Source organism: Sinohyriopsis cumingii, chromosome 6 (genome assembly GCF_028554795.1).
Source record: "Sinohyriopsis cumingii isolate HCF-2022 chromosome 6, ASM2855479v2, whole genome shotgun sequence".
Lineage (NCBI taxonomy): Eukaryota > Metazoa > Mollusca > Bivalvia > Unionida > Unionidae > Sinohyriopsis > Sinohyriopsis cumingii.
This window is the reverse complement of record NC_142966.1, coordinates 165074362-165093759: the sequence shown is the minus strand read 5'-3', so window position 1 is coordinate 165093759 and position 19398 is coordinate 165074362. Positions and strand designations below refer to the sequence as shown.

Genomic DNA, 19398 nt, shown 5'->3' with positions numbered 1-19398 from the left:
TATTTTCTCATGATGGATCAAGCGGATGCATCTCTTCTCTTTGTTATAGAAATATGTCATTGCAAGAAAGAATACGATTTTAAGAAAAATTGCATATTTTCCCAGAATCTAGCATACATAGTTCATACCTGTCTGTATAAAGGTACATGAATATATATGGAGAGTAAATGTATGTGTGAATGTAAAAACTAGAGATCTTACGAGTTACGTCCCTTTACCTTGTTCCTTTAAATAAACGACGTTATCCCACTTGGGTTTAATCTTGTGGAACCCATATAACATTGGTTCATGCACTAGTTGGTGCATGTCAATCGAAGTCATATTCGGATTAACATGCACTGGAGCTTCTACTGACGTAATCAAAACGAAACAAACTGTATGCCTTTTGCAGCAACACGGCTGTTAGAGTCTGTCTTTCATAGGGTTATTTATGATTTTATGTCCGTCTCGAATAATCGTATTGATTAACGAGGTCCTGTTCATATCTGAATTATTGTGCAAGCTATCTACAAGAGATAATTCGGACGCCGTGTCTTGCCATTACCTTTGCAGTCTGTACCGCTGTTCCATAAATACTAAAATGTATTTGAACATCATTTAAAATTAGTTACGAAACCAAAATGATACGCTCTATTTTAAGCACAAGAAATTATCAATAAATATCGTGATGTTTGAAAGTTACATCAGTATTGAACATACACAGTTGTACCAACGACTTTCATTTTTCTTTCAAGAATATGAGAAAAATAATCAATTCATTATGCATTGCTGTTGGAAATAAAAATGCCATCCACTGGATTATTATTCACCACCCCCTCCCCCTATATCTCACATAATGGCTCAGAAAAAGAACACAGTAATAACGAAAATGTAGTCTTTTTGACGTTTATACATTCCAATTCATTTTAAAATTCATATAAAAGATTTTAGCACGACTTTGTAATGGGTGTGAGGTTGGAGCTTTCTTCTCTTGAACTACATGGAATAACAAGTTAAATCTCTTGACTGTGGGTGGGCGTGGCAAAATGTATCTCGTCCATGTTGAATCATATATAATTACAACTTTATGCCTATATTTGTTTTTTCTCCGATGAAATTGTTTATATGTATATATGCTTTCATGAATGTATGTACGTATGTATGTATGCATGAATGCATGTATGCATAGACATATATTGATAGATGGTGGAGATAGAATAAGAGAACAAATGGTAGATATTTTAGCTTCATAACAAATTACAACAACAAAATCAATCAGCGTTGCAATCCGAATTGCACACAAAGAATAACTCAGCAATGCACAAGTACCTAGAAAGATCACATGGATTGTATTACAAAGAAGTTTGCCTTAAAAATACATAATAGAGACACAGGCATATTTACTTCCTGTTCGGGTAGGGGACGAAGCGAGCAGTTGTAACGAGGATATAATGATGCCGCTATTGTGCCAGCTTATATTGTATATAATACCAGAGATAGTAACTCACTTCTGATGTAGACACACTGAAAAAAGAACGAGGGAGAATGATACTTCTACTTCGGGCAGTTATCTACGGCTTCTCCATGACTTCAAGTCAAGGTATGTGTACATCCGTGCCTTGAATACTGGTTGTCACACATGACTGAATTTGACTGGGTTTTAATGTTGGCATACCTACGGCCATGTTATTGGTATAATGATTTTCCTCCAAGATGAATCTTTCACGAAAATATGATATAAACGTGACCACGTTTTTTGCGTAAAATATGAATTACGCAAAATCTGTTAAAGAAATAATACATATAGATATGTATTCATTTAGGCAGGAAGGTAGGTCGGTATACACGCATGCATACAGGTACACACCCTCGGTTCATAAAAGTCCCAGAAGATTGGTTTCTAACTGTAAGATAGAAAATTATACATCCTTACCTTTGTCAGCACAAACACCGATAATCACAGGGAACGCAGTTTATATCATTACATGACTGATCAAAATCAAGATTTAAGGAGTATGACTTTCAGTATACAATTATTTTCCTTATGTATTCTCTAATGTTCATTTAAATGCTTAACTTTCCAGTGTATATCAATTCCAAAAGTTCATATACTAATAAAAATACCTTTCATTCTCAAACTTTCAGTTAAGTTATTGTTCTCGGTTATCCGGTTAAACATCAATTCACCATTGCTCACTATTTATTATAGCCAAATACACAATCACACCATACTCCTCATAGTCCAATGACGCAATAGTTTCCTTTAACCAGTAACAAGAGGGGTTATATCCAATTCAATGTTTTCCACACCGATAACAATACTTGTGATGTAGGTCTGTGTGCCTCATGAGTAAGTGCTAAAAACAGTGGTGGATTACTGCAGTGAAATAGCCCATTTATCGTTTGTTATTGGTTATATACTGATCATTCTATGAGAGACGTCATTAAAAGCGAATGAAAATTAAAATGAGGCTAGAGGACAATCTAACATCTAGACATTACGGGAATATATATTGAAAAACGAAAATGAGAAGTAAGCAAAAAAAAAAGAGAGATGATTACTTAAGTGGCCAATAACTCAAGTTTAATTACAAACAAATGTAAAATGTAAAATTGTTAACAAATAATACCTATACATTATGTTGCATGTGTTTCATTTAGCCCTGAAAATTTAAATGGTTTGGACGAACGCCTTTCTAGTTAAACAATCACTGAGATAAAGTGCGTAACTTGTCATTAAATGAACGACCAGTTCGGCTCTTGCGTACATGAGTGTCTGCAAGGTACATTTATCAAAAGCAGCAACGGTGAGGAATAATGAGAAATATGCATATTGCTAAGTATAATAGTGAACTATAATCGTTCAAAAGGTCAGTATTTATTTTGTGTGTGAGACGTTTTGTCATTCGACAATGTTCAGATTAACTCTTGGATGTCGCAACCAACCAATGAAAGATGCATTATGAGTAAAGACTTTCTGAAGAACGGCTATCTGTTGTACTTGAAATTAACCTAAATACTTCCATTAATGTATTAATAATTACGATCTTCCTTTCTCTAAAAAACTCATTGACTCATATATATATATATATATATATATATATATATATATATATATGCATGTATATATTTAAATCATCGACTTTTTTAACGTTTTAGCTGTTATTTATTTTGTATCCTTAATGTAGAAGGATTATGATTTTCTGCAGTTTCTCATTATCCGACGAATATTCTCATTTCCTCAACTATTTTGCACCTGAATACATGCATAGTCATGCTTGTAATAATAACAATAGTGAGGTAATGCATCTTCTACACATTCAACACAAAGTAGGTCACTGAGATTGATATTTCATACTTCGCCTACTTTATTTCCATTTTTTGAAAATGACATTACTCAGGCTCTGTTTGTGCTAGGATCGTCAACGTATATAATTGTGTCTTTTTAATTCGTCACCCTTATAATAATAGAAGGTCATTATCACCAATATTTCATATATAACTGGCTTGCGTTTTAGAATTTTAACATTTAGTTCATGACGTCAGAGGATTTTGTGTCATGTTATTTACCTACTATCCGACCATAAATCATGAAACTTGGTGAACAGATGCTTCTTACTGACTAGTACTCATTAGGGGAAACGTAGGTCATTACGGCCTAGATTATACTCTTCACTACGTGCATTACATTTTGTATTATTATAAAAATGCGATAATTTCACAGTTAATTGCGGTTCAACATGTACACTCATTGTAAGATAGCGATCATGTACACAAATTCCTTGTTTTAAGTACAGGATTGTCATCTCTGCCTCCCTCACTTTTTCTTTCTAACTGCCTTGTGAATGTTTTTCGTTATTTTCTTTTTCCGTCTTTAAAGCATAAGGCAGGACAAACGGTTAGCTAATGTAGACATCAACTGCTCACCTGCAGACCTGGATATACCTTCACAAATATGAGGCATTATATATTTATAAGGAACGAAAGTATATTTGGTTGGTTAAATAAATAGATAGATAGATAGATAGATAGATAGATAGATAGATAGATAAATAAATAAATAAATAAATAAGTGTCTTTTTCTCTGTCTCAAGTTCGAAATTATTAGATCGTTGAGAAACCTATTGACCATTTTCTTTCATACTGTACCAGTCATTACTATTTTCAGCAGATCCACGATATTTGATTACTATTCATTTAAATCTTCAGAAGCGTTTCATATAAAAGAACTAAAACATCAACAAATGGGCAGTGACAGAATATTACTGTAAGATGCTTTCATAAAATGTGTACTAACATCTTTTTTCATACAGCCCCTGATTTTAAATATGTGCCGCAATGTAAACACAATTCCCTTCAAACCATCCATTCAAATATCGATACATTAATTTACATCTGCAGGAGCTACTCATTTATAATCTCAAACCAATGTTCAATGTGAAATACTAATCTCGCAAAGACACAAATTGAGATGTCTATATAAGTATATATGAAGCAAATCATGTTGTCTAGGCTAGCAAACTCTAGAATCAATTATCGTAGGTTACTTCTGATTTTCCAAAGCGCTGCAGTCAAACAAAACGCGTCTTGTTATGTTATGTAAAAAATGGTTGGTTAACGTTTGTTTAATATTTTCGAGAACCTTAAATTGGTAAAAGAGAGGAATAACTTTGGTAAAAGCTACTCTATGAAATAAACCTGACAGTTAATTTACTGATCAACTTATTCAGTCTGAAAAGTCAGATTCTTCCCAATAATGACTACTACCACTACACTTCAGGACGAAATAAATGTGATAAATATTTCACATAGCACATAAATTACGATACTTGTTAATTTCAGTGTAAGGAGACATCTCAAGGAAAAAAATAAACGCAATATTATTCAGTTTTTAAGCAAGGTTTTACATCGTCAGTTCCGTAAGGAGTTTGCAGTGGCTATCAAGTGCGGTATAATTTAAAATTTAGCAATTCTCTTATTTAACAACTTCTTAAAGTTTTATCCTCATTTATCAATCTAACAACTCTCTCTCTCTCTTTCAGCTGTTAGCATGCTTGTCATTGTTTCAGTTAGCACCAATGGCAAATTAATTGTTTATTATTATCTCATGATCCTTTCACTTGATTTCTCCATCAATATAAATGTATCTCTACCTGGCTTCGGCCATTCATAACGTCAATGACTCTGCTTTAGTCAGTTTCTTCACCTAGCGGTTTGAAAGTGACGATTCAAATGAAAAACACAATGCACACAAAATTACTCGCATGCATTTCATGTAGATTGAAGCATATTATTATTATTATTATTATTATTATTATTATTAATGTTATTGCATCTTGGTGTTATATGGATCAATCACATTTAAATAACAGAAGTCATTCTGAAAATACTTCCTAGAATGTAACACAACTTTCGTAAGTGAGAACAATATTAGATAATTACATTAAACTTATCGAAGAATTAGCTGATTTTTAATCTTACAAAACTGTCACCAAAAATCAGGTTTGTGTTCACTTGCATTCATTAAATATATATCGAATAGAAAAGAAAGTTCGACAAGAAAAAAGGGGGTCATTACATTTTCCCCTTTTGTTAGTTTTATTTGTCTTCGCAACTAAGTTTTGTAACAGCGGTCAAACACGCAAATGAATGTTGACCAGAATAATGTGCAGATTTGAATTTCTAGTAGACTATTTGTAAGGGTATTAGTCTGATCGAGAAACATAGGTAACATTCGTCATGTGTACATAGTACGGCAGATGAATCTCGTGATCATAAACCATGTATGGCGCATTCGCGTCACAATAATTGCTTATTGATTGAATCGAGCTTCAGTTTCACTACATTTCTCATTGTTTTGGGACAGAATAATGTTTCGCGATCTTGCTTAAGATATATCAAATAATAATTCGATTTTAACGGACCTGGAAGAGACGATGACAAATAACTGAAACCTTTTAAATGCGTATAATCAAGATCCTTTCATTCTTGAAAAACGAAATGAAAAATGTCTCAAATTTAAGGGACATGTTTATATTTCTAAGAGGCCAAACAATTGTATGTTGGTAATAATTTAGAATAATTTGTGCATTTTAATTATTAAGGCATGCTTTCGTTAGCATGAACTATTCATAGTTACAAAATGAGATATATGTCACACATATCAATCTGCCACACAATATTTTAAATGTGTGTGTATATAATTTTTCGCGCCAGAATTGAAAGATACAGCAAATGAGTAAGATTTAAACGCAATTCTGAAAAGTATTTACTTTTTCTATTTATCTCGACTCTTTCCATTCTCAATAAAATTTGCTTGATAAACGAAATCTCTAATGGGCAATGATTCAATACTACACTTATGAAACTTCTTGACTAATTTTATATTTTTATTCAAATCAATTCTCGTAAAAGGGCTGACAATTATTCAGCTCGTTTCATAAATTCAATATTAACTCATACCCACTTGAATTCTTCTACACTGACATTGATCTGTCACTGTCGTTACGAAGTGCCTTCATATATTGAAACCTGCATTAAATTTGCTATGAAAATACTAACCAGCGATACAGTGTCAGCTGGCTTTAACATATACAGTCTAGTTTACATATATGTATTCTAGAAGGTTTGGATACTTGGACATATAATTAAGCAGAATCACGTTAGTTCTTTAGGTCTGTAAGATTTATCCCTAGCCAAAGAAGGAAAACTTGTATAAACCCCTCCACCCCATAAAAAAATCGACCACATTAGTGTTCTAGCAACATTAAAAAATGTTAATGTACCTCATCGTTGCATAGTCGGTGTTTAAAACTTAATTGCATACATTTTCAGCCGAGGACTGTGTCAAAGGGAATCATAATATTGCTCGATTTGGACCAACATGTGAATACCTGTGTCACTGCGGAACGAATCAGTGTGACAGGGTGATAGGAGCTTGCCCTAACAATAGTGAACGTGATGGTGGATGGATGGGATCATTATGTCAGTACGGTAAGAACGCTTACTCTAAATATCGAAATCGAGATTAAACTGCTGAATCAAAATACTATAAAATCAGAAATATTTGAAGAGATTTTTCTTATCCTGTATATGCACTGGCAGAGGAGAGGAAATTTCAACCCGATGAACGGAGTTTTATATCAGGCAATATGTGTTGTCTGACGCATCATTGTAAACCCGATGGTAAACTTTTTGTTTCCTTATACTGAAGACTAACGAAAGAATGTCTTCTCACATTTCTAGACGAAAATTGAGGACTGAATTCCTAACCTTTTTTCCATCTCGAAATTGGATTAAAGAAGCCTTTCATGTAGGTAGGTCGATCAGTTTGAGGGATACTTAACTTCAATCGCTACTCGTTTTGTTAAGTGAATGTGATGCAATTAATATTTATCTGGATTAGTATGAAAGAATGTTCAAATGATAATGGAAATTGGGGAGTTCCTGGCTAAATCGTGGACACGATGGACTTAGTGGAAAGTCAAAACTTTTATCGAGTCAGGTTAATGTGTGAGGTATGATAGGTTAATTCTGCACCAGTGAGACACCGTGTTTACATTAATCCTCTTCAACTATATTTAATTGGATAGAGTTACACACACAGAAAATAACTCGCTCACCAATAGTTTTGGTTTCAAATACAAGTCAAGTTCCATACCACTATTCATGCATGCCATTCATTTGTTTTTGAAAACTGTACTCCATTGTTATATACGAGACCATTCAAAGCAGCCAAATTATACATGGAAGCTACACAATTTCATACATTCGTCAAAATCTCAGAGATTTAAAAGTTTTCTAAAATGCGCAGAATATTTTCCCTTATTATGATTAATGTTATAATCAAATATCTTATAGATTTATAGGCCACAAAAGTATTTTTTTGTTAGGCTGTAAATGAACTTTTAATGTAATTATTGACGTTTCAAAGGGACTGCCTTAAAATAATGTGAAGCGATAATGAATGTTTTTCACATCATATTCTTCTTTCTTCCGAAAGAAAATTTTGATTGCATTATTAATGCGAATTGTTTCGTCTAAAGGTGACGATGAGGTTTGAGAATACGCGATAGTACGAATGCCCGTGTTTTGTGGGGTTTTCGTCTCTGAACGAAAAATAACTTTGATTTCATCTGTGTGCAGTAATGGTTTCAAATACGTTCGAGCGACTTTCTCGACTTAATCGCAGATATTATCGCAAATAGTATTTCCTCTATGAAAGCATACATCAATCTGACGTGATTGACACGTGTTTATATTCGTATGGCAAATATATGAATCACGCCCATTTACACAATTTTATTTTTAATTAATCATATAATCCACACAACACATCTTTCTCATTAATAATAATAATGATAATACCAATAATAATTATACTACTACTACTACCAATAATAATAATAATATTATTAATAATACATTCAAATTCAAAATAGTGTTTTAATAATGTATAATATTTGGGTTATTTCTATTCTGCATATGCATATTAGGCAATACATTCCCAGATGACCTCCAGATCTATTAAACCTAGTGATTAGCAAAGCATTATACACAAAATATCATCAGCATAATCCATGAGCAAACCTTTCCCTTCCCCATGCCTAAACTCTTTGCAAATCGTCAATTGCAGTACCATTACCTGAAAAGGGCGTGCGTCCTCGGGTGGCTGAGTGGTCTATTGCACATGTAGTTAGAGATCCCTCACACATCTCTATTTGCAGCCTCCCGTGGGTAATTGGTTCTTCCTGATGTCTTCTTCCTCTATATGTTATACTGAGGGACATTCATAGCCTATTGTAGGATTAGAAAGCGTGTCAAATCCAACAAAACAAAACTTGACGGAGGGGATTGCAACGGTATTTATATCTAGTAATTGTGTTATGTTTGTAGACCTAATATGTCAGGTTATGTCGCTAGGAGACTTCAAACGATCCATGCTTCCAGAAACAAATGCTTTCAAAGGTTTAATCACGGTGATATAAAACTAACTAGTATGCGCGAAACTAAGGAATAATTTCAGCTCGCTATTGCAGTATCTCGACAGAGTAGGTTTAAGCAACACTTCCATCTGTATATATGTAGAAGATACAGAAACCAAAGAACATTATTTATATTTATGTCAAAAGTATGTTATCAAAAGGTACATATTATTAGCTGAATTAAAGCAATTGAATTTAAATTTAATTTCAGCTTAGAGTGAGTCTCAAGCTAAAAAAGGAACAAAATCGAATTACTGGTTTGGCACTTGAAAAATATATTAAAATTACAAAACGTTTTGATCATAACTATGCTTGTATATTTCCTGTGTCGATCACATTGGATGTAGATTTTTCTATTTTACCTTTTCCATTTCCCCGTTTTTTTATCTTCAATAGGTTTGTTCTAATTTGTATTTATGAAACTAATTATATATATATATATATATATATATATATATATATATATATATATATATATATATATATGTGTGTGTGTGTGTGTGTGTGTGTGTGTGTGTGTGTGTGTGTCAGTCGTCTTAAAACAAGGGGCCCCGAGTGGCCGAGTGGTCTAAAGCGCTCTCCGTTACGGATCACTGCCATCTCATCTCTGTCTGCGTTGGTTCGAATCCATTATTCGGCCAATGTGGATATGTGAGAAAGCATGTCAGTAGCTTCTGGTGGGTCGGTGTTTCTTCCGGGGTTTTCCCGGGTTCTAACTCCACCATTAATACTGGCCGCCATGCATAGCCTATCGTGTGCTGAACAATGGCGTTAAACCCCACAACAACACATCTTAAAACATGTTGCATTAGAAAGTACTCTTTATATGTGAAAGGCGACAATGAATTGTTTCAACATTTTAGACAATTCCAATTGCATTGGTTATAACGAAAATATCTTTAAACTAAACGTAGCCTTTTTTATGAGTACATATATCAGGCACAAGCTGCCTCTATTACCTCCTTTAAAAACCATCTCTTGTCAACACACAGCGCTGTCACTCAACAATTTAATTTAGCAACTTTGACACCAGTCAATTATTCTGTGCTGTACTACAATCTTGTGTCTATAAATAGGATATATTTAGCAACTTGCATCAGTTACCATACAAAACTTGTAACCAGTGAAACAAATATTTTGCCATATAATAGTTTTAGCAATGCAACCTTCCTGGTAGGTGTTAAGCTAGATTTTGAACACTCATAGATCTCTTGCTCATGGCAAACTATCAAGTAAAGTGAGACCTTGATCCAGTATAGGAAGAAGCATGCACATTTCATTTAGTTTTCATTGACAAGCTATTATTTTAAAATCCTTATTTAATACTCTATGATGCTTTATGTTTTTGTAAAATTGAAATAGAAATTAAACTGACAGTGTAAAGGATGTTTACAACTTAAGTACTTGTTTGACCTCTTTATTACAGTATCATAGAATTACCAATAGCAAAGCCACCATTGTGGATGGAAGAAGCGACAACTGTCCAAATGAAACACAACCGATCATTAATACTGCATACGTTATGGTTTCGTTCTGGCGGGAAGTGAAGATCACTGAAATTAACATTGTCTTTTTTGATTCAGGAATACTACATGTCATGCAAATTGGAGCAAACATTATCGTTAAAGAATCTAGCCACATCAATATTACCGAGGACAAGAAACATAAATATATTACCATGTTTAGAGATATGCGTCAGAATATAGGGTTCTGCATTTGCATTCCTGCATTTTGGAACTAGTAATTTAGTTAATTCCATTAAAGTTATATCATAAAGGTATTCACCATAGCATCAAGTGGGACGGAATATGGTGTCTGACTACAGCATGATTCTGATTTAAAAGCTTTCATATATTTCAAGATATGGCAGAAATTGACTTTAGATGTATTAGCCTGTCAAGGTTATTAATACCGGCGAATTTGAGTACCGCAATAAAACTGTCTCGGTTAATGTCTTTTGTTTAAAACATTATATACCTGCTATATATTAGTGACGTAAGAGCAGTCTAACCACACGCTATCAATCGGTGAAACGGTCGCTGTAGCAGCAGAAAAGAGTCACTACGTTTGGATACGACACCTAAGCGGACTACCGTGGAAGCAGTGCAAAGCCCAAACTAAGAAGCACCTCTGCTACCACACTAAGGACAACAAACATCAGTTTATAGTTTTGCAGCTCAGGCGATATTTCATAGAAGCTAATAAGCTTGGGCTCATCGCCTTGCTTGCAGTCCAGACGACCGTCAATATCGCGCATTAATTAATGGAGTCATTATTAGCAGGAATTAAGTTTTGATTAATTAGCATGTCTTGTGTCCAAGCGGACAACTCTGTGATATTATATCTATTTCCTGATGTTAGAAATCGAAATGCCAGAGGGTCTGACGGTTCCATTTTCAATAAGGTTTTGTCAGTATTCGTATATCCATCCTCAAGGCTGCCGTAAACCTCATGGTAAAGGTGTTTGGGGTATGATAGTGTAGCAACAGTGTTCCTTCTGTAAAGGAGAAGAAGAGAAAACGATAAGCATTATTCAAAAAGTGGTTTCTTATTTTTGTTACTGTTTCAGATCAGCTCAAATCGCAGCACCTGCTCACTCGGGTCACTTCCATATGCTGTGCTTGTGCAGGCAATATCTTGTTGGTTTTTTCAATTTCCTTCACTTGTGCTGAGACGGTTGGAAGAGTCAGAACTATGCGCCGCACCAGCTTGTAGATTGTCATTCCTGAAGTAAGTTATGGGGGTTCAGTATCGCTCCGTAGTTGAAATAAAGACGTAAAAATATGTTTTTGAATAATCTGGTAAAGTTTGAGAATGTTTGCAAGTTGATTATCGTTTTCGATCATCAGCTATTGGCTGAACGCCACGGTGCGTATCCCATGCAGAGACATTCCCGGAGACTCTGCCATCCCAACTCCTAAAGGCGCGGGTCTAGTCAAGTTCTTAACGCTCATAGCTCATCGCCATGATACAGTCAAAGGTAAAGGGCGGCGAAGGTATTTTTTTTTTGTGCTATGCCAGAATCTGCAAACACTGAGAGATGGTCATGCAGTTGCGCTAAACTTTTGTTGTCCTTGTCGCTGTTTTCGTCTACTGTGTTAGTAACCGTTTACTCCGAACTTGTGTACGCACCCACGCTTGAACTGCAATCTTCCGAGTACATATGGTATGCATGTCCGTTTCAAAAGCTCCGCAATATTCTTGTTAGACGTCTTGCATAAGGTTGGGTTGTTTTAAAAATGGCAGCTGTCAAAGTACTTGTAAGGTTTGGATTATACGGTTATATATGAGCCTAACTCTCAACAGTCTATGTCCCCAGGATTAAAATGTCCCTGGAAAGGAATTCTGTATGAAGTCTATCACAACACTGTGTAAACGTAATATCAATCCTGATAGATATGAAGGCAATGTATTCTTGTGTTTCGTTACCGCATACAGACTTACCCGAGAGTGTTTTGTTTATATATAGAGCCTTTTAATTTTTTTCACCCTGTGATGCACGACCAAATTGCAGGCAGTGAGAAAATCAATTAAGGTAAGCGCTTTGGCCGTGGATTTCACCATAGCCATGATACTTATAGAGTGAAATCTGATTGTACTATCACAATATAGAGAGTTTTGTCACGAAGCTTATACTTCATTAGATAAATCTTCAGATGTTGACATGGTTTTGTACAATAAAGAGACCGTATCACTATGAGAGTAAAACTTAATAATTCACATATATTCTGCATGAGTATGGAACATTATTTATAATGTTACACTTTGATCACCCTTGGTGACAGAAACATACCATGTTAATAGTTTTGTATGGGTCTTATACTTTGATACACATATTGATAAATGAAACATTTGCCATGTTTATATTTGAATTCTATTCATTGATCATCCATAGTAATAGATCCATTGAACATGATTATATTTCTTATAGGTTTCATATGTTGATTCTTTTCTTGATTCTTAAAAACTGTTTTAAGTTACATGTTCTGATTAAGAATTATATCATTTCTTGTTATCAGTTATTAAACTATGTGTGTGCCAGTCTGTTAAATCTGTTGTTGGAGTAAATGCGCATGAGGTTGGCTCAATATTTATTCACCTGTGTTAGAAATAATACCGTAGGAGGCAAGTGAAACAACCACTATAGTACATGTGCATTAAGAACTATATGCTGAGAGAAAGAGCTGTGAAATATTTTCATATTGATGAGGTTGTTAGTGGCTGATTATATGCATCTTGAGTATTAGTGTACCTCTTGACTCACAAAGTATGTTGTAAACATGTTCGATAATGATATAATAATTTTTATAAACGAACACAAAGGATATTGACAAGTTGGCAGTGATCTTATAATGGAACGAAATAAACTTGGGCAGATTTTTGTGGCAAACAGAATTAAAAATAAACTGTGGAATATCGTGCGTGAAAGAGTATACCCTCAAAAGAACCATAACTCGCCCACTGTGGCAGACGTATTTGATGAGGTCAGTAACGAAGATATTTCAGAGCAGCGAAATTAGATGCTTCGGGGTCATAAATATAAAAAATACATCCCAACACAATTTACTTTGCAGAGCACATTACCGAAAAGAGAGAATGCGCAATTATATGAATAGTTTTAGACGTTATCTTCAGGGGGAAAATGGATGAAATTCACGATGGGAGGTTAAACATTATTAGGTAAGTGTAATGGTCTCTCAAGACATATATCTTGCTAGTGTTCTCGATGATGCCTGCTTTACGTTTGTTGAGGCAGATCCGTGTTTGAAAAATGTTTAACTGAACATCTCTGAAGGGTTTCGCTGTGTTTACCGTGAGAAAGGATCCATTTAAGCATCAAAAGCAAAATGGGTCTCACCCAGGACAGTGATCAATATGAAGAATTTTGCTAATCGTTGTCCATGGAGCAATCTTGTCGGTGCTATGTCTGACCAGTGACAATCAATACCTGAATCGAAAATATCGGCAACACCTGGGTACACTCAACATTGGTGATATCGATTTTCCTGTGCAAGTCACCAAAGCCACTCTGAAGAAATTTGAAACACGTATCCCAGGTATCACTGTTAATGCGTTTGCTTGTGATAAAGGATTTTATCCACTGGCACTATCTCCTAATGGACATAACTATTGTCCTATCGAGCATTTTGGCGAGATTCTGTGGTGGCTGGACCACAAACGCACCGCTAGGTCTATCTACGTCGCATGGAGCACAAATTCTCGAAACGCTTGTCTTTTGCTGATATTCCATTTCCTGTACGTCCCCAGGATTAGCTTAAGATGCATTTGTGTTCAGTTATATAACTTGTTTACATGTGTACAATGAAACTTCGATGCATGTATGTTTTTTGTTGGGACAGTCACCACAGCCGGCTAGATGCCAACCAAATCTTTTGTATACATCTCCCGTTTCAAATTTGATGCGACTGTGTTGGCGACTTTGCATTTTGGCTATGTTCAAAGGTAAGAAGGTACGTGGTTGTCCACGCTGTCAGTGTTATCTAGAATTGTCCATGATGCGTCGGAGTCTCTAGGCTCTTCTTGCTTTCGAAAATCTATTTTCTCTAAACTTTGCACCAGTGCAGGTATTTCCAGAGTACTAGTCAAGTCTTGTGTGTAGTCGATCGAGTACAAAGCAAATCCGCTTGCAAGCAAGTACTGGTCGAATTCAAAAAGTTTGGCTGGCAACAAATCTATTCTAATATGGGACACATCGCATTTGGCTACAAATAGTGCAACGACTCTATTGTTGATGTTTTCTCTGAGCGCAAGTAATGGAAGGCCTGCGATTGTTACTACAATGAGAACGTGTATTCGTCAAAGCGGATTTTTGAATACAACAAACCTCGTCAGTAATAGCCTTTCATTGGGGTTATCTACAACACCATATCACTCGGATAACCATACCAACCAGCCTGTTATCTTCACATTGCAGTTGCCAGTGAGCAGATATACATTCATAAACCATGCAAGTACGCTAGTTGTGACTCTTGGCTGGCATTCATGCTAGCGTGTTGCTGATGACCACGCCACGTCTGGATATAAATATATTAACGAAAACTAACATTGTCTTGCCTTACATTGCCGTTGTTCCAATATGCGACAGCGGTCTGCTAGAGCTGAATGAATGCGTATCAGTTAGAACCGTCAATAAATTTAAGTTTCATAGTTCGCTCCATATGCTACGTTAGATGTCATCCGTAAAAGTATTTTAAAATGAACTTAACATTTATCGAAACATACATGGAATTTAAACAGTTAATAATTTCACCAACGATTATAAAACAATTATAATTATGATTACTATTATATAAACATAGCAAAATAAACACACTTTGGTTTAGTACCATCAGTGAGATCACCCGCAAACTTTTGAATATTGCATACGCTATATTGAAAGAACGGCGAGAAGACTAATCTTTTCGAAGACAGCTTCAGTATATAAGATATTGTCTATACATGCTTGGAAAGAAATAAATACTGCATGTAATACTGAATAAAATTCCCCTTCAATTTGGCAATTCTTTGAAATGTATTTTTATTCTTCTTTCTTTATTATTATTATTATTGTAATTATTATTAGTAGTAGTAGTAGTAGTAGCAGTAGTAGTAGTAGTAGTAGTAGTATTAATTTAAATGGAAAACTATTATTATTATCATTATTATTATAGGAAGAAATCTGGCGTATGGAAAACCGGCCATTCAATCGTCTCTTGTAGAAGTTTATTATGCTAGTAACGCCGTAGATGGTCTCACATCTCATAACTAGCCGTGGTTGACATGTACTCATATATTGTATTCCACTGATCCATGGTGGCTTTTGGATCTTCAGGCTTCAGTCTTGATACAGTAGTTTAAAATTTTCAACAGATCGGACACTCACGATCACTTCAGGTGTAAGTAGAATGTGGCATATATTGTTTATTCACGCAAAACCATAGGACAACGTAAAGCATATTTTCACTTCATAAGCAAACGTATGTGATATCGATGTCAATCATAACATTTAATGTCTCAACTTTTGAGGGTTTCGACCAAACGTTCAGCTAAAAATAAGATATGAGAAACATTTTCATTCAGATACATACATGGCCGATAACTTTACCAAATACAGATTTCACCGGTAAATGGATTGTTTTATTATTTTAATTTATAGAAGATAGTAAAAAACATCATCTAAAGCAACATACATAATACAATAAATAAAAACCATCATCTAAAGCAAATGCATGAAAAATATAATAACACTTCCGTGTTCTTCCTAGTAAACATATGACGGTTTGTTCCTAAATTACGCATACAGTTCCTTAACTAGATACACAGTTTACGTTTTTCCTACTTCACGTTGTACATTTCAAATGAGATACAACTACAAAATATTCTCATGATCAATGTCTTAGTCAACTGGAAAACATCATACATCTGAATAGCTAGCCCAGTAATACGAATATAATCTGAAATGTAGTTTCAACAAATTTGTTTTTCCATTCTTTTCTCAACTTCTGTCATCCCAAAACCAAATAATATTATTATTATACTTCATTTGAATTAAAGTGAAAGATATATGTACTATAAGGCTTCTAATATGGCCAAAAGTTACAGGAAAATGTTTGATAACGCTAGGCAGAAGTAATATTTAGTACAAATATACTATCACTGAAGTTAGGGATGGGTGCCGTTTACTGGGGAACCTCGGTTCGAATCACGTATAATTCTCTAACCTTTACCATAGCATTAATTGACATTAAATATTCATGGTGCCTAGTATTTTCAAGTATTCTCCTGTAGAATCCAGTGATATCAATTTCCGTTTTGATTGGTGGATACTTGTTTTTTTTTCTGTAACATGTCAACATCTGAAGATTGTCTGCAACGCTAGAGTGCATATAGCATTGACTTAATAGGATTATGTTTTTGGTGATCCGTTCTTAGTGGTGGAGAAGTATGGATTAGTACGTTCAGTCAAGGCGATTGGTGCCGTTTACTTTCGTACCTGGGTGCAAAATCTCCCTAGAGACGAATTAAAAAATTTCTAACCTGTAAGTGTAACAAGATAACCGGGTGGGATTTCCAAATCACAACAAAACACTTTTGACGATGATATAAATACAATTTTTAATAATGAATGATTTGAATGAGCAATTACTTATGAATATGTGTGTGTACATATAATACAAATATTGGATTTAATTAACATAATAACGCACAGACTTAATAATGAAAAATACAAATAAATTACTTTAAAAAATACAAAGACAAGGGGTGAATGGTTCACAACGATTTCACAATGAAAAAATGGATATAGTTTCCTCAGCTTGTAAACAATGTAGAATTTTACTCATGTAGTAAACTGAATTCACTCAGGTAGTGAAATTATGGTGACAACAAGTGACAGATATATAACTTATTTTCACAGTCCCGAAAGATACAATGGGTTTTAAGAACCCCAAAATTAGCCAACGGCTAATTGATTATATGTGAGAAGATACACTCCGTCATCACACACTTTATTTCAGCTCCACGCCTGCTGCAGTTCAGCTTCACGGCTGCTACAGTTAATTCCTGTAGTTGACTTTACAGCTTGCACCACGTCGACCCCGATCACTCTCATAACTTTAAATGCTTGGGTCACTCTGTTCACTCTAGACAACATAGATACACAGGACACTCCGGAGAGCTCTACACAGCTCTACACATTCCGGACACTCCAAACAGCTGAAAATATATCCAATACCGTGTACTTTACATGACACGGTCATAATAAAGTAATGATGTTATACACGGTAAGTTATAAGGATTATATTACCGGTACAATACTTACACAATAATAGGTTCAGAAGTAAACCCCTTGATGAGAATCCTACTATGCTAAACATTTCTTAAACATGCATCTTTATATTACTAATATAAATTCCTTGATAAGTCGCAAACAAGAATATAAATACGCGCATTATATTGCGTAAATTAACGCTACATAACAAGCATACAGAAATAAACGTGGTAGTACAATAGTTATATCTTATACACAAGACATTAATACACTTACATACATAAGTCCGTATAGTAGACCGCTGACTGACAAGACTATCCGTAATGTAAAGAGTTTTACCTACGGTGATGTATTTATACACATATATTGCCTGTGCACTGAAGGCATTCAGTTCTTCCCATCGAAAGTACTTCGCACGTGCGACACAGGATGAACCGACCTTGTTTACCCAAGACGGAGTACTTAACAGATCTCTGCCATTACTACGACTCGATTTATTACATAAGAAAATATATGAAACACGTGGACGTTTATCGTGAATATTTGATCATGGTTAATTACGAAGAAGAACTTGCCAACAAATTTGGAAATGTCAGCATTACTGTCTATATGACGTTCCACGCTCGCTAATAATTCTAAGAAGCCTTAGAACTGTTAGGAGAGCGTTTCCTGTGCTTTGACACGAAAAGTTGCATCTGTATCGATCATCCTCATCATCCTCACCCAGAGATCGAAAGAGACCGTTTAGGGTATTGACGGATGATCATCCAAAAATCAAGATTCGGCGTTTTGCTAGAGACTGTCCTAGAAAATATTACGGTTATGAATAACGAGACTAACAGGACGAGCTACATACCTACTGCAAAGCGAACGGATTGACAGTGAGCTATCAACCGAGGTTAGTGATGAACTTTGAAGTATTGAAAGACGCCCGACAGTCGGCAGAGGGTCGACACTTTAATGGGACCAAGTACGAGTCATTCTTTGGGAACAAAATGTATCAAACCATGTACCAGACGAGTGCGTCTCCCAATTTACTTCACTTATCTGTACGGACACCGAAACTTTGCCTGATGTATAAATGGGACGACGTACAAGACTGACACTTCATTTACGAGGAGAAACGCAGAGTTAGAAATATGAATCTATCCATACAGACAGAAACAAATGAGGTGTTCAAGTTCATTATAAACCTTATATTACTGAAATAATTGTTACAACAATGTCAAAATCGAAATCATACATTAAGGTTAATCATTATTTTCTGTTACTTTGCGCATCACTATAAATTTAATACGAGCTATAAATATGTATTTGCAAGTTTTAAATTACTCGCAATAATGTGTCTGTGCACATGCTTGGGGCGTTTTCCCATTGTATTTTTCGGTCAGACAGGTTCTTTTACGACGTGAGATAATTGTGACATAAGTCACACTGGAAGGATTGCGACATAGATGGAGCAGGAAAATGTGCGATATACAGCTGTAAGGTGTATATAAAGACGCGGAGGTGGAGAGTTAATTAGTATATATTTCCGATGTTAGTCTTATTTAATCAGTCAGCAGATGTGTCTCGTGTTATGTTTAGATATAATTAAAGATGAAATGTTTGTTTGGATTATTCATTGGAATTTACAAAATGCTCATTGACTCTGGCATAAAATAC

At 35.0% G+C, this 19398-nt stretch overlaps 1 protein-coding gene across 1 annotated transcript; it reads left to right on the top strand.

Moving 5' to 3' along the window:
* Nucleotides 1-1448: 1448 nt before the first annotated feature.
* On the top strand, nucleotides 1449-13643 carry LOC149798461 (uncharacterized). The gene is made up of 4 exons (XM_089960608.1): nucleotides 1449-1579; nucleotides 6814-6972; nucleotides 11533-11693; nucleotides 13538-13643. The coding sequence occupies exons 1-3, from the start codon at nucleotides 1525-1527 to the stop codon at nucleotides 11676-11678; spliced, it is 360 nt and encodes a 119-aa protein (XP_089816734.1). The 5' UTR covers nucleotides 1449-1524; the 3' UTR covers nucleotides 11679-11693; nucleotides 13538-13643.
* Nucleotides 13644-19398: the final 5755 nt, after the last annotated feature.